This window comes from Myotis lucifugus, unplaced genomic scaffold (genome assembly GCF_000147115.1).
Source record: "Myotis lucifugus unplaced genomic scaffold, Myoluc2.0 scaffold_169, whole genome shotgun sequence".
NCBI classification, from domain to species: domain Eukaryota; kingdom Metazoa; phylum Chordata; class Mammalia; order Chiroptera; family Vespertilionidae; genus Myotis; species Myotis lucifugus.
Window position 1 is genome coordinate 243,985 of NW_005871217.1, and position 15,714 is coordinate 259,698.

The 15,714-nt window shown below is 49.5% G+C and overlaps 1 protein-coding gene across 1 annotated transcript in view; it reads right to left on the bottom strand.

The window, feature by feature from the left end:
* Window positions 1-566: 566 nt before the first annotated feature.
* The window catches only part of IQSEC2 (IQ motif and Sec7 domain 2), a gene marked incomplete at its 5' end in the record, with an annotated part of 83,008 nt that continues 67,860 nt past the window's right edge, over window positions 567-15,714 (bottom strand). The window contains 10 exons of the mRNA XM_023759999.1: window positions 567-1,183; window positions 1,313-1,474; window positions 2,034-2,133; window positions 4,023-4,148; window positions 5,389-5,528; window positions 8,120-8,286; window positions 9,527-9,649; window positions 10,122-10,283; window positions 11,590-12,485; window positions 14,802-15,203. Coding sequence (XP_023615767.1) covers window positions 1,182-1,183; window positions 1,313-1,474; window positions 2,034-2,133; window positions 4,023-4,148; window positions 5,389-5,528; window positions 8,120-8,286; window positions 9,527-9,649; window positions 10,122-10,283; window positions 11,590-12,485; window positions 14,802-15,203 — 2,280 coding nt within the window. The remainder of the gene's footprint in view (window positions 1,184-1,312; window positions 1,475-2,033; window positions 2,134-4,022; window positions 4,149-5,388; window positions 5,529-8,119; window positions 8,287-9,526; window positions 9,650-10,121; window positions 10,284-11,589; window positions 12,486-14,801; window positions 15,204-15,714) is intronic.

Sequence of the window (15,714 nt, forward strand, 5' to 3'; positions counted from 1 at the left end):
CCCGCTCTCAGTTTGGTCTCCTAAACCAGCCCTGCCCTTCCTAACAGAGCTTCCCAATGGCTGGTTCGCAGGAGGGGCACGAAGGCCCTTCTAGATGTTGGCAAAGGGCAATTGTTCCAGAGTCCACTCAGTTCTCAGATACATTGCTCCAGAGCAGAGGGTTCCTAGAAGGGCAGGAGCAGGAATCGTGCCCTCTAGTATGTGCCCACACTATGCTGGGCACTACATGTCCCTGATCTCCCTCCATCCTCACAAGAGTTCCGAGGTAAATGTTATCATCCACAGTTTCAGAGGATGAAACTGAGAGTCTGGGAAGTCTCAGAGCTTGCCCAGGGTCATACAGCTGGAAACGGGGGAGCCAACATTCTGGAAGCAGATCTGCGTGAGTCCAAAGCCTGTGCTCTTTGGCCTCCTTATACCCCTGCCCCCTGCGGAGGTCATGAAGCCTTCTATCCCCTCACCCCATCTTGGTACACGCATCCCTCTCCTTGAATGTCCCAGGGTCTCAAGGATCCAGGCACATACCTAGGTTGTGGGTTCTATCCCCAGTTGGGGTGCGTATGGGAGGCAACGAATCAATGTTTCTCTCTCTAGATCAATGTTTCTCTCTCTCTCTCCTTAATACCATGTTACTTAACTGTAACTGCTTAGTCTGGAGGAGAAAAACTTGGACAGCATTGAGAAGAATGAGACGCAATCACTATTTTCCATTATATACAATCAAAATGATTTGGTGCGGTCGCTGGAGCTTGGAGGGTGGGACACTGGAATCAGCCAAGGAACTAGCATGTGGGGACAGGAGAGGAAAGGCTGGGAAGGAGACTAACATTGGTTGGTCACTTAGGATGTTCAACACTTGTGTCCTACTAGCATGGAGGACACTATGTCGGCCTTATTTCATTGAATCTCCCCTGCTCTGTGAAGGAGAGTTCATTATCTCAATTCACGTAGGAAGAAATTGGGACTCAGAGAGTCAAACGACTTGCTCCAGCTTACCCAGATAATAAGTAGCATACCTGGGATCTGAAACTAGCGTCCTGCCTCCAATACCCTGATTCTTCTCCCTGATGCCTTTCATTAGAAAGAAGAGTTGCTCATAATTAGGGCTTGGAATAATAATCAGAGCTTGACAGGTAATGAGCCCCTAGTCACTGAAGGTATTCAAGCAGAGGCTGAAGGGTTCCTGGAATGAGAGTAGGAAGGTTGGGCAAGCTAACCCTCAACTCTGAGATTTTTTCAGAGGACAGGATGCTTGGTGTCGACAGGGCACCGTATCAGGATGGGAAGTAGGCGACATGGCGGGGCTACTCACACTCCACGCGGTATTTCTCCATCTCCTGCACCTCAGCGATGGACTCGCGCAGGTCAGACGTAAAGCGCAGCCTATCCTGGAGGCTGGGGGCGTTGAAAATGATGAGGACTTTCCGCTCCCCACCAGGTACTGCAGACAGCAACTTGATTCCAAACTGGTAATCTGTGGGGCAAGGGGAAGTGGGGCCCCTCTGTCAGGACTGAAGCAAGGTGGCTCATATGCAAAATAATATTTGTAATGTCCAACTCTGGTTGAGCCTCTTCTCTGCTCAAGCATCTTCACTGGCTCCCCTTGGTCCCCAATGTCCCCAAGAGCCTCCTGGGAGTCACGGCCATGTTACTCCCTCTACTCTGGGATGTAAGGGCAAACTGAACTCTAGCTGCCTTCTAGAACCCTTCCTTTAATCCTCTACCTCTACCCACATTGTTTCTTCTGCCCAGAAGGCCACCCAAGAAAGTTCCTCTGGCTCAGTCCTTCAAAGTGCAGCATTATCACCATCTCCTCGGCCCACCAGAAAACATACACACTGTGGACCATGAGCTCCCCAGGGCACAGACCCAAGTCAGACTCCACCTTGGCCGGCCCTACATCCCAGGACCAAGTAGGTGACCTCAGCGCAGTTATAAAGGACTCCCCAAACTGGAGGTCGGGGTGAATGAAGGATGAGCATGGGGACCATAGCATAGACTCTTGGGATGATGGGATCCAAGGAGGGACTCACATGAATTCTGGAAGAGCTGCATGTGCATTTCCACGAGGGGAAAAGACTGACGGAAGCTGTACGTCACCAAGATCTTCTTCTTCTGGAAAATTTTGGTGACCTTTGGTAGGGATGGGAAAAAGACGAGAGGCAGGGTTTGGGGTGGGGGATTTCCAAATGACACCTATTTCTCATAACCTCCCTCCCCTCCCACTGCCACTGATAGACATCTACACACAAACACACATGCCCACAAACTGGGGAGAACTGAAGCTTGAGGAGCACAACAGGAGACACAGGAGAAAATGCAACTTCCTGATGTAATGATGTCACACAAACAGGTGTTTACAATTTCACAGGAAGTAACTGAATGCTACTCCCCCCAGGAAGCCTGTCCTAACATCCCACACACATCCACCCCCACCTCCCAGAGTGCTTGCAGATTCAGTGCCTTTCACCATCATCAGGCTTGAGGGGAGCGCTCTGAGTGTGTGATCGCCCCCTGCTGGACCAGGAGCACCAAGAGGGAGGAGTCTGGTTTTCATGTATTTCACCCACCCACGGGCCCCAGCACCCAATGTATACAGTTAACATCTTCCTCTCAACAACCCAAGGTCTTTATCAAGTACTTGGGCACTCTGGCCTCAACTAATGTAGGCTGCGAATGCGTCGCACAGATTCAAGCAGAGCAATCTGCACTTTGTGTTTAAAAGCAAATTATTTGGCTCTGGCCTGGTGGCTCAGTCAGTTGGAGTGTCGTCCTGCACACCAAAAGGTTGCAGTTTTGATTTCTGTCCAGAGCACATAACTAGGTTGCGGTTCCATCCCATTGGGGTGTGTATGGGAGGCAACCAATCGATGTTTCTCTCTCTCTCTCTTCCTAAGAACAAGGACTGAGTCTCAGTCATCTCTGTGCACCCAGTACCTAGCATGGGGCTGGACACACACAAGGATCAGTGTGTGATGGATGTTGAAACATTTATTCAACCACTGTATGGGCCAGGAACTCCTCTGGGCTACGCTATTCCACACCTGACCTCTTATTTCATCCTTAGGACAACCATATGAGATAGGGAGTAGCCCCATCTCACAGAGTAGGAAATTAAAGCTCAGCAAGGGCACTGGAGGGACTTCATCTAAAGCAGCGACTCTCAACAGGGAGTGACTTTGCCCCCGCCCCAGGGGAAATTTAACAATGGAGACATATTTGGTTGAAGAAATGCGACAGACATCTAGTAGATAGAGACCAAGTGCTGCTAAATATCCTACAATGCACAGAACAGCTCCCACCACAATGAATTATCTGGCCCCAAATGTCAATAGCACCAAAGTTGAGAGACCCTGCTCTGAAGGAGAGAGGATCAAGGGGGACAAGTCACTGTCCTCAAATCCCTGAGCAGAGAGAGACCTTTTCCCTGTGATCCCAAGGGTTGAGTGACAATCGCTGCAGGAAACCCATTGCGAGACAGATTCTCGCAGCCTTCAGTCCTGGAAGCCACACAAGCAGGGGACCATGTAGGAAGCCAGTTCTTGCCCTGGGTGAAAGGCTGGACAGGAGACCCTGAAATTCCCGTCCCACCTGCAGACTCCTCAGAGTCCCAGCTCTGAAACATGCATATGGACACTGGTGATAAGCTTGGTTTTAAAAATCATAAGCACCCTGGCCACCCAAAGGTTCCAGACAGAACCCAGGGTCACAGGTTCACCTCCCCCCACCTAACCCTCCAGGCTACTGAGGTGGACCAGGACATTTCCTACCACTTCCCAGGCTGTAAGCCTATCATCTCCAATGTTCCTCACATTTTCTGCCCCCATGTGGCTGTCATTACCTCCAAAAGGATCCAGGAGGTAAAGGAAGGGCAGGGGCAGCCTATACCTGTCCAAGACCGCACAGATCACGTGGCAGAACACTTCACCTACCATATTGCCACCACTAATGTTAACATGGTTCACAGCACACAGGGGCCCAGCTCACCACCTCCTCTCCATCGCCTCTCACAGCACTCTTACCACAAGGAGGTCATTGAAGAGAAAGACCTCCCGCTGATGCAACCCTAGCCTCTGGGGGCGGTTTGGATCTGGCACCTCATAGAGCTGGCAGCAGCAAACCAGTCGACGGTGAGGAAGAGACAGTACCTAGATAGGCATGAAGAAATAGATGTCAGGCCCTAGCTGGTTTGGTTCAGTGGATAGAGCATCGTCCTGTGGACTGAAGGGTACTGGGTTCGACTCCTGTCAGGGGCACATGCCCAGGTTGCAGGTTCTATCCTCAGTGTGGAGAGTGCAGGAGGCAACCGATCAGTGATTCTCTCTCATCATTTATGTTTCTATCTCTCTCTCCCTCTCTCTACCTCTCTGAAATCAATACAAATATATTTTTAAAAAAAGAAATAGGTGTCAGCCCAGCCAGTGTGGCTCAGTGGTTGAACATCCACCTATGAACCAGCAGGTCATGGCTGGATTCCCGGTGAGGGCACATGCCCGGGGTTGTGGGCTCCATCCCTAATAGAGGGCATGCAGGAGGCAGCTGATCCATGATTCTCTCTCATTGATGTTTCTATCTCTCTATTCCTCCCCCTTCCTCTCTCTCAAATCAATAAAAGCATTAAAAAAAATATAAAGAAATAGGTGTCAGCAAGACCAGCACGGCAGCTTCAGGCACCTTAACATTGACCGCAAGAGGATGTTTATCTCGGATACATATCATTGTCGCTCATACACAATGAGCCTAAGAAACTAAGGCCTGGGCTTGTCTGCTGCCTTGCCTTTGTCCTGGTAGCTCCCTGTCTGGAATGCGTTTCCTGCTCAGCTCCATATGGCCACATTCCACTCTTCCAGTGTCATCTCTTCCAAGAAGCCATTTCTGCTCTCCATGGACTGAAAATGACCTCTCCCTCCTTTGTGTGCCCCTAAACTAACTGTAAGGCAGAAGTATTGTGTCTTTGTCTGATACCACCCCCCCCAGAGCCCCCAAGGATAGAGACCACATCTGATTCATATCTGCATCCCTGGTGCCCAGTGAAATGTTGGGCTCAGTGGAAAGCATTCGTCAATGTTTGTTGACTAAAAGACTAGAATATGTTCTTGACTTTGGTTATCAACGATTGGCTTGGCTCCCCATTTGGGATGGACAGGCAAAAAGGTGGGAAGGATGCTGAGATTTATACAGCACCCCACTGTGTACCTTGCAGTGTGCTAGATGCACTGCCATCGAGGTCTCACTCAGTGTGCACCGGGACCCCTGAGGAACGCATTCCACCCACTCTCTTCAGCAAGTGAGGTGGGCATAGGGCTCAAGAGAGGGACAATGACTTACCACTTGGTGGCAGAGGCCGACCCAAACCCTGTCCCCTCTGAAGCTTCACAAATCACTTACTGGCTTCTTGCCCACAATCATGCGCTCCACAGCCTGCACTTGGGACACATGGTCATCATTGGTCCGAAGTTCACGCCCCTGGATTCGCTGGTAGATACCCACCAGGAGGTCTCGAGGGATGTCTTCACCATTGTCAACCCCTGGTTGGGAGGAATAACAAAGATATATGGCATAAATGTGGGGAGTGGGTGGCAGGGGTTCTCCACAGCACCCCACACACAGGCCTGGGTCATAACAACAGCCAGGTCTAGAAGGAGTGGGAGCCCTTGACCCCTCGGTCAGCATCAGCCACAAGAGGCATCCTTCAACCAGATAACCAGTTGCTTTCCCACCCCTCCCCCCACCCCCAGTGTGGGGATTTTATCTAAACTCAGATCATACTGTGATTAAGACAATTAGACGCTTTTTTTTTGCCTTTCTAACTAGCAAAAATAATGTTAAGTAATATCCAGTGTTAGTAAGAGTGCAAAGAAGCGGGCAAGTGTATTAAGTATTTTGGAAGGTAATTTGGCAAGAGCATAAATATTCAGTGATTCCTCTTGTAGGAATCTGCCCTAAGGAATTACTCAGAAATCTGTACAAGGCATATGTACAAGTGCTACTGAGGGGAAATTTTTAAAATAACCTAAGTTCTAACAATAGAGGAACAGCTAAATAGAGCTGAGTATATCTGTTTAATAAAATAATTTACAGCTATTAAAAAGTGGATGTTTACAAAAAGCATGAGAACATTACTGTAGCAAGTTAAGTGAAAAGAGCAGGATACATTGCATATATGATCTTTACCTTATAAAAAGTTACATAAGCATAGGAAAAAACACTAGACTACCTTAAAATATCAACCATGGTTGCCTCCAGGGGGCAGAATTTTAGGTAATTAAAAGAAATGTTCTAATTTTCTCTACTTTCCAAAGTTGCAGTGAGCAGGTATTCATTTCTTTTTTTTTTTTTTAATTTTTCGCTAAAAGTATTACAAAGGGTATTACATAAGTGTCCTTTTTTCGCCCCCACCCTTGACAAGCCCCTGCCCTCCCTTACCCCCCAGTGTCTTATGTCCATTAGTTATGGTTATATGGATGCATACAAGTCCTTCAGTTGAGCAGGTATTCATTTCATTTATTTATTTACTTAATAGGTGGAGGGGGAGAAAATATATATATATATACACACATACATATATAATACATATATATGGAGAGAGAGAGAGAGAGAGAGAGAGAGAGAGAGAGAGAGAGAGAGAGAGAGAGAGGCAAATGAATGAACAAAAATGACTAATGAAGGATTCTGGGAGACAGCTCCAGATGGCCTCTGATCTGTCTCGCTCCTCCCGTTTACCATCCTTCTCCATTCCTGATTGTCTGCTTAGCAAACCCACTCACTCTTCTCTCTAAACCTTCTGTTGGAGAAAATGTTTTCCAGGTGCTAAAGGAACATCCTTCCTCATGCTGCCTTTTGACTTCAGCTGTCAGTGATTTAAGCTCATCGACTGTGCAAACCCCGAAGGTCAGCAAATTTGTCTTGTCTGCTTGTTTTGCCACAATTCTGTTTCCCTCTTTTGTTTGTGTTTCAATAATCCTAACATATGAGCCATTTTTAGGAGGCTGCCCTTTGGTGAGAGGCAGGGCCTGACATCAATACAATAAACCAAGACAAAAGGTCAAGGTGAAACCTTTAATCTGGCACTCAAGGCCCTCGTATATTGGTTCCAACTGACCTTTCCAACTGGATCATCTATCCCATCTCAATTATTCTCCAGGCAACTTTAGATTTTCCTACTTCTGTGCCTTTGTTATTCTTACTGCCAGGTAAGTCAAGTCCTACTTTATCTGTGTCTTCAAGGTCCACCTTAAAATGAATTCTCCAGCAAGCACTCTGGAGGTGAGCTCTCCCTCCTCTAAGCTCTGACTGTTCTTTTGACCTGCCTGACATCATAGGCTGACATCACCATTTGCTTTCTTCCTTGTGTCGTGTCTCTGGTACTGTAAGTCAGTCTCTCCCACAAACGGGGAGCTCTTTTGGGGCAGGGACTATCGCAGAAGCCCTTCCACTGTCCTTAGCACCCATCATAGTGCCTGGCACACATGAGGCACTCGGTTAGTGTCAACTTGCTGGCTGACTGGTTGAGTTAAAAAATAAATACATAGCCTGGCCAGTGTGGCTCAGCATTTGAGCATCAAACTATGGACCAGGAGGTCAGGGTTTGATTCCCAGTCAGGGCACATGCCCGGGTTGCGGGCTCCATCTCCAGTAGGGGGCATGCAGGAGGCAGCTGATCAATGATTCTCATTATTGATGTTTCTATCTCTCCCTCTCCCTTTCTCTCTTTGAAATCAATAAAAATATATTTAAAAAATAAAAGCATAAAGAGAGGAAAGGGTACTAAAATAATTGAGTATTTATGGGCATAAATAAAGAAGAGAGAAAAGGAGGGAATGATGGGTGAATGGACACATGAATGAATGGGTGAACCAGTATACGCTCTGTAAGAGTCAGGGCTTTTATCTCTCTTGTTTAGGACTTGCTCAGTCAATATTCAGTGTGGGAATGAGTAGATGGCCAAACGACCGAATGAATTAATAAATGAATGCCCCAGGAACATCCAGCCTTAGTAGAAAGTGAGAGCATCACAGGTTAATTTCCAAGGAACCTTCCTCACCCCACCCTCCCATCCTGCCCACGTTCCCTTCCCAGGGGAAGGACAGGAAGAGCTGACAGGGAGGTCTGGGGTCACCTCTCAGGTTCTTGATGAAGTCATCTAGTTTCATCTTGCGTTCAGCCTTGACGCTGGGACTGTACATGTCAGTATTGAGGAGGATGATGGCAAAAGCGAGGATGAAGATGGTGTCTGGGTTCCGGAACTGGCGCACGAGGGCTGGGTTACACACACAGTACCGCTGGCTGCAGGGCAGGAGGGGCCAGGGCCAGGGTCAGGCATCAGGAATCTCCACCTACCCACCATCCTCCCAGTCTGGCACCACCAACCCTCTCCTTTAACAAGTACTCCCAAACCCTTTGGGTGTGTCCTTTTTCTTCGGAGTTTCCCCAAGACTAACATGTAAAATTCACAGTCACTACCTTTTACTGAACTCCACAGATCACCTCTCTCAGCTTCATACATAAATACCCTACAGAGGGTCTATGTACATGTCCTATGTAGTCCTATCAGAGTGCTGCAAGGTAGCTATTAGCAGCCCCATTTTACAGATGAAGTGACTGAGACCCCCAGTGGAAAGGTACCTTGCCCAAAGTAATAGAGCTGGTAAATGGGGAAGCCAGCATGAAAATCTAAATCTTTCTGACTGCAAAGAAAACCTTCTCCCATTATGGGAAACAAATTCTCAACAACTCTCGTTCTCCTCTAAATACCTCCAAAGTGGTGGGGCCAGGATTTATACCCAGGTCTACCTGATCCCCGCAGCATTCATAGTAGACTATAAAAGTTAAGGGTCATGCCCTGGCTGGTGTGACTTGGTTGGTTGAAGTGTTGTCCTGCTGTCTCAGGTTCGATTCCCGGTCAGGGCATGTACCCAGGTTGCGGGTTCAATCTCAATAGGGGAGTATACAGGAGGCAACTGATTGATGTTTCTCACATCTCTCTCTCTCTCTCTCTCTCTCTCTCTCTCTCTCTCTCCTCCCCTTCCTCTCTCTAAAATCAATAAAAACATATCCTTGGGTGATGATTAAAAAAAGAGTTAAGGGAGAAGTTCAAATCCTGGTTCCACCGTGTATTCACTGTATGACTCTGGGCAAGTTATTTAACCTCTCTAAACTACTAATTTCTCATCTGCAAAACAGAAATAATAATAGAAACACCTACCTTATAGGGTTGTTGTGAGCATTCAGTGAAATAATAATATAAAGTGCCCAGCTCAGCACCTGATACCTGGTAAGAGCTCAACAAACACTAGCTATTGTTGCTGATGTTGTCATCACTTATGGGAGTCCCATGTCCCAGATGCCAAGCTAGATACTTTTTGCACATTACCTCTGGTCCTCACAACTTAACTGCCTCACAAGGTAAGATTTATAATTGCCATTTTCTGATGAGGAAAGTATGAAGCTGAGGGAGGTGATCTGTAGACACACTATGCTGCCCCCTGAAATAGGGAAAGGTAGCTTTAGTGGGAAGCAGGCACACCTGAAGGCTTCGATGAGTCGCTCCACTTTCTGGGCCTCGCCCTGAACCCGGATATGGGATTGGAACTTCCGGAGTGCATCATCCAAATCCATGGAGGAGAAGTCCATCTCATCCACCACACAGCTGAGGAGCAAGGAGGGGGTGTGGCACTCTCAATTCCTCTGCACAAAACCTCTGACCCACCCTGACCTGCTCAAATGGACCAACTCCTCCATTGATAGACGTCCACAAAATATGGACCCATGGCCCAAGTAAGTACATGTGAGGGCGGAACATTTGAAATTGAATCCACCCCAGAAAATCAGGTCCAGACATGTAGCTACTAAGAGTTCTTTCCATTACGCACTCATTTCAGAGATGGGAAAACTGAGACCCAAAGACCATAGGAAAAGCGTGCCTTACCTGGGGCCACCCAGAAGCCTTTAAGAATAGGGCCAAGAGAGATCAGGCCTTTTTGGTGCAGAGGGTTATGGGATAAGGAAGGCCCATTCATCCCGTTTTGCAAGTTTGAGCAGAAAGGACAGGCTGCCCCCCACCTCCAGCCCTCCTTTTCCAGGAATCCCTGGCCCAGCCTGCCCCATGCCAGGGTCCTCACTCCAATACGTCTCTGTTGAACTGCTTCTGCCGGTTCCCTAGGAATTCCCCTATCATCTGCCGGCTGAGGCCTTTCCGTTCCAGGATGAAATGAGCCACTCCCACCGGTGTGTCTGACAGGAAGCCCCGCTCAATCAGATACTGGATGCCCTTCTCTGGCTTCCTGCAGAAAGAAGGGAGGTAGATGAGATGACCGTCCTCCTAGAACTTGGCCCTCTGTCCCATTGCTTGAACTAATTTTGGGCCCAATCACGACCTCGGAGAACCAAGGAAGTCAAATACATAATTTGGTCCAATCCCTTCAGAAAACTGAGGCCACTTTCCCATTTCACAGTTTCAAAATTCCAAGGCATCCTCAACCCAACTTCCTCCTTCACTGGAGCCACACTACAACGGAAAGAAAAAATTTAGTGAGAGCCTGCTCTACGCCAGGAGCTTTGCTATTCCCAGCAGGCACTGAGGGGTCCTGGAAGAGGGCCCGAGCTCCAGGCTAAGACCTCCTTTCCAAGGCCCAGGCCCAGGCCCACCTGTACAGGCATCACCCAGCCTCTGAGCGTTTCCATAGACATGGTGTTTCCTACTTCCCACTGGGCCAACTCTGGGTCTGAACTCTCCCACATTCAGAATCTCGGAGCCTTAAGACCTCACGAGGCTAAAATTGGAAGAGACTTTAGCGTGACAGGAGTCTCACACCCATCACTTACCATGCATGACTCGGGACAATTCCCTTTGCTTCTTCAAGCCTCAGTTCCTTCTCTAAAAAATAGGGACACTCCCACCCAGATTGCCGAGTTATTCTGAGAACTAAATATAGGTGGCAGTGTCTAATAGGCTACACATGTAAGGCATTTATTTTCTAACTATTTTCAAATCAAATGTCGCACTCACCCCTTACTCCTAAGGACCAGGCCCAGGACCAGGTATCTAGAAAGAGCTTGGTCCTGCTTACTGACTAGCCCAGCATTCCACCCTGCCCCCCAGTGCCACAAATATACACACCCTGCTAGATGGAAACACCAAAGCCCAAAGAAGGAACCCACCTGGCCCAGAGCTACACAGTGAGTCTGGCTAAAGTCAGGATAGAGTCCAAGTCTCCTGTTTCTCAGAGCAGGGCTCTTTACATACCACATTGGCTCCCCACCAAATAGGGGAGGCTGAGGACCCCAAGTTCAGAATCCATTCTATAGATAGCGAACTGGGGCCCAGAGAAGGGAGCATCTCACCCAAGCTCACACAGCCAGTTAGAGGCAGTGCTAGGACTAGAAGTGCCTCTGATGGGTGTGTTGGGGGATTCTCTCCTCTGCCACCCTGTTGCCAATCCTCTTCACTAAACAGCTGGGGAGAAACACCATCCACAAAATGCGAAGCTGGCAGAAGCAAATTACTGCTTGGAGTTCAGCCCCAGGGATTCAAAGTGCCTCGTGGCAGGGTAGGAAGGGGCAAGGGGGGCAGGAATGGGAAGCACATACTTATTGAAGAGGTTGAGGCCGATTCTGTAATGCCGCCTCTGCACCACGTCATTGTTGAAGGCTGGTGAGTCCCAGCTGTGCCTTGTCTCTCGCTGGTAAGTCTGCTTGCACAGGCTGGTGGCTGGAGGCTCCCTCAGGCTGTCCCTCGAAGAGGAGCCAGAGCTGCAGTTGATGGTCTCATTGGAATTGCTGGAGCTCTCAAGGCTCTCGTTATCGCCACCATCAGAGTTCTCGCCTGCTGCCTCGCACTTCCCCAGCCTCCGAGCCCCAGCCACACCACTGGGCCCAGTGCCACTGTTGGGGGCTGGTGGCAGGGGCCCTGGTGGGGCTGGGGCTGGGCCCTCTGGGGCTGGGTAGTGGCGGTGTAGGATTGGGGCCCTGCCTGGTGGCCCTTTGTGCTTTAGGGTCCCATGGGGGCTGCAGCCATCGGCCTCATACACCAGCTGGCGGTGGACAGAGCCGCGATCTGAGCGGTCACTCAGGTCCACAGAGCTGTCACTAGGAGGCTCAATGGTGAGCAGGGGAAGGTGAGCGGCCCGCAGCCGGAAATCCCGACACTCCGAGCACCCAGGTCCCCTTCGAGGGCCTTCCTCACGGCTCCCATCTTCCCGGGTCCCTGGTGGCCCTGGTGGAGGAACTGGCGGGAGAGGGGCTGGTGCCCAGAACTCAGGCCGGCTCTGGGGTGGGGGCTCTGCGCTGGGCAGTCGTTCAGGGGATGGTGGGGGAATTGGGTCATCCAAGTAGAGGGGAAGGTCACTGAAGGATGTGGCTGAGCTGTCCTCTTGCTGTTCCTTCGACTCTCGCTTCTCCAGCTGGGCTGACCCTGTCTCCTCAGACATGGGCCCCGATGGGTGGCAGTTCAGGGCCTCATCAATGGATTCAGCCAGAGACTTTACCTGTGTTTGCGGGAAAAGGGGAGGAGGGACAGAAAGGGAAAGGAAGGGAAGATGAAGGGAAGATGAAGGGAGGGTTGGTGGGATGGAAGAAGGGTGGGAATGAGGGAGGAGGGGAAGGGAATAGGGAGAACTTCCTGGTTGGTCAGCCAAGAAAAGGGATTCCCCTCCCCCCACAGGTTCTCTGCAGTATATGAAATAACTCCCAGGGAGCCATTGTGAGCTCACAGGAGCTGGGACTCATGCCCACAAGCTCCCCTCTCAGATATCCCAATACCTCCTCAATGTCCATGTAGACCCAAGTCAAATGCCACCCACTCTCATTCAATCCACATTTCTGCGTCTGCCATCCCCTGGGTGAACCAAAGCCCCAGCTTCCTCCAGGCTTCCAGAGCCCTCTGTCTCCTTCTACCTTAGGAAATCCATATGATTTAGCCTTGAAAAGCCAGACCATGGCTGGTAACTCTACCTCCCTGTGGTATTCAGCCTCTCAACTGGCCCCCAATGATTCCTGCCTCCTGGTATTCACACCCTTGTGTACCACACTGTCCTGGGGTTGGTCTGTGGGACTGATAGCATATGACAGAAGTGATGAGTGTCACTTCCGAGATTAGGTTATGAAAGACTACAGCTTCTGTCCTGAGCACGCTCGCTTGCTTGTGCTCTCTCTCCCTCAGACCCTTTGCTCTGCAGGAAGCCATGGGCAGTCCTATGGAGAGGCCCATGTAGCGAGAACCTGAACCCTCCTGCCAACAGCCAAGGGAGTGAGCTTGGAAGCAGACCTCTCAGCCCGTCAAGTCTTCTGAGATTTCGACCCCACCCTAAGCTTGATTACAGCCTTATGAGAGACCCTGAGTCACTTGCTATGCAGCAATAGGTAACTAATACACTTCCCCATCAGACTTGGATAACACTGAGAGCTGGGCCTAGGCCTGGTTCTTTGATCTCCCTACCAGACTATGAACCTCTTCCCTCCACTCCCTCTTGAAGGATGGGTCCAGGCCTAGTTTCTGTCTTTCTAACTCAGCTCAACACATTTCTTGACACAGAAGAGATGTTCAATTAATGTTTGTTGTATGAGTGAATAGATGAGTGATTCAGATTTTTCTTTAATACTTCTTTCTTTCCCTCTACCCACCCTACCCAACCCCCGCCCCCCCCCCTTCGCTAGCTCCAGAGAGGCATACCCAGGCTGATGGCAGGGCCACATCACAGAGGTTAGAGCAGAGTGATTTCTTCTCTTATAAAGCTTCATTCATTCATTAAACAATTTACCTTCTTGGTTTTTAGGAAGGAAACTAAGATGGACTTAGTAGCTACCACATACTAGGTGTTTCTGTATACATTACCTAGCTGAACTGAATCTCTGAAACAACTCTAAAAGGAAAGTTTTACCTCTATTTTATTTGTCATGTTTCAGTGAGGTCAAAGAGTTTGCCCAAAGTCCCACAGCTGGGAAATGGCAGAGCTGGAATGTGCATGTGAACAGCTGTGCTGACGTACCCAAGCCTAGAATGATGACCCACTACCCTCAGTGCCTGCTACATTCCTACCCTTCCAGGCTGTTGCTGATGCAATGCCTATGCAAGCAACACCCTGCCAACGAGCTCTAACTTGCTAAATGTTATTTGTCTGTTTTCTCAAAAAACCTTTCTCTGATCCTCCCAGAAGGAAGTTTCTTCTCCCTCTTCTGGCTTCCCATGGTACTAGATGTGATCCTTTCTCATGGCTCTGAGCACTCTATTTCCGAAGACAGTTGTGTGCCTGTGTGTCAGCATTAGATCCTTGAGAGCTAATGGCTGGAAGATCTTTAGGAACAAGGACCCTGGTGGTTCAGCTGTCTCCCTCATGGCGCCCAGCACAGACCCTGGCCCATGGTAGTGTGATGTAAGCGAAAGGGCGTGGGCTTTGGAACCAGACGGAGCTGAGTTCCAATCCAGATCGGAAAAGTCACTCCACCTCTCAGGGTCCCAGAGCCTCAGTTGCCTCCTCTGTGAAGTTGGGGTATCCCAACCATCTCACAGGTCATTATGAAGCACACACAATAGGAGCTCATCACTGTTCGTTAGGCCTTAATTTGATAGTGCATCAAGTTCTTGTGTGTTCTATAAACCCAGATTTTTAACTTGCTTGTTTTTACAATATAATTTTTTGTCTTGCCAATTCTTTCTCGTTCTTCTCACAGACCCTACTCATGGCAGCTAGTGGTTCTTAAATGCTTGTCGGGCCACGTGTTTCAGTTTGAAGTATAGGTAAAAAGTCGGAGGAGTAGCCAGAGCATAGGGATAGGGAGGAAAGGCCCTTTTCAGGGATGCTGACCTGTTTGGAGAAGGAGTCCTCCAGCTCTGTGATGTCATTGGAAAACTCTCCCGATGTGGTGACAGAGCTTCCCCCACCATCGATGCCCCCTCCACAGGAGCCTGCATATGGGAGGCCCCGTTCAAGCAGGTGGCTCCGGGCACCAGCCATGGCACCCTCGTCCAGCGAGGCAGGCTTGCCCTCGAAGTACGCGGGGTTCTGGGCCTTCTCGTACTCCTCAAAGGAGAACCGCATCCGCATGTTGGAAAGGATGATCCGTCTGGACATGCGACTTTCCGAAGCTGAGCTGCGGAGCCGCTCAAAGTTCTTGTTCATGCGGTACTGGCGGAAGGCCGTCTGGATGGTTCTGGCAGCCCTACGGCTCAAGAAGGAGCCCCCGTATTTCCTCTCCAGCATTTCCACCTGGCAGGGGAGGGTCGAGGGGAACAAGGTCAGACTCACAAAAGCCTCATGTCTCTGGACCTCAACCACACCACTACAGAGACACAGCTAACTGCTTACAGCTGCCTGAAGGCACTAGGCTGCGCTCTCAGTACCCTTCCCACTCTAATCTCAGATACTGTTTGTCACATGGGACTGGGTTGTGGTTTTCTTTTATTATTTACAAGAAGTAGACAGTCAGTATACCAAAAAGTTAGAAAAAACAGAGAAGCCAAAAAGGGAAGGAATAAAGAAGGAAGGGAGGAAGGGAGGGAAGGGAAAAGAAGGGAAGGGAAGGGGAGGGAAGGGGAGGGAAAGGAAGGAAAGGGAAGGGAAGGGGAAGGAAGGAAGGAAAGAGAAGGGAAGGGAAGGAAGGAAGGAAAGAGAAGGGAAAGGAAGGGAAAGGAAGGAAGGAAAGGAAAGAGAAGGAAAGGGAAGGGAAGAGAAGAAAAGGGAAGGGGAGGGAAGAAAAGGGAAGGGGAGGGAAGGGGAG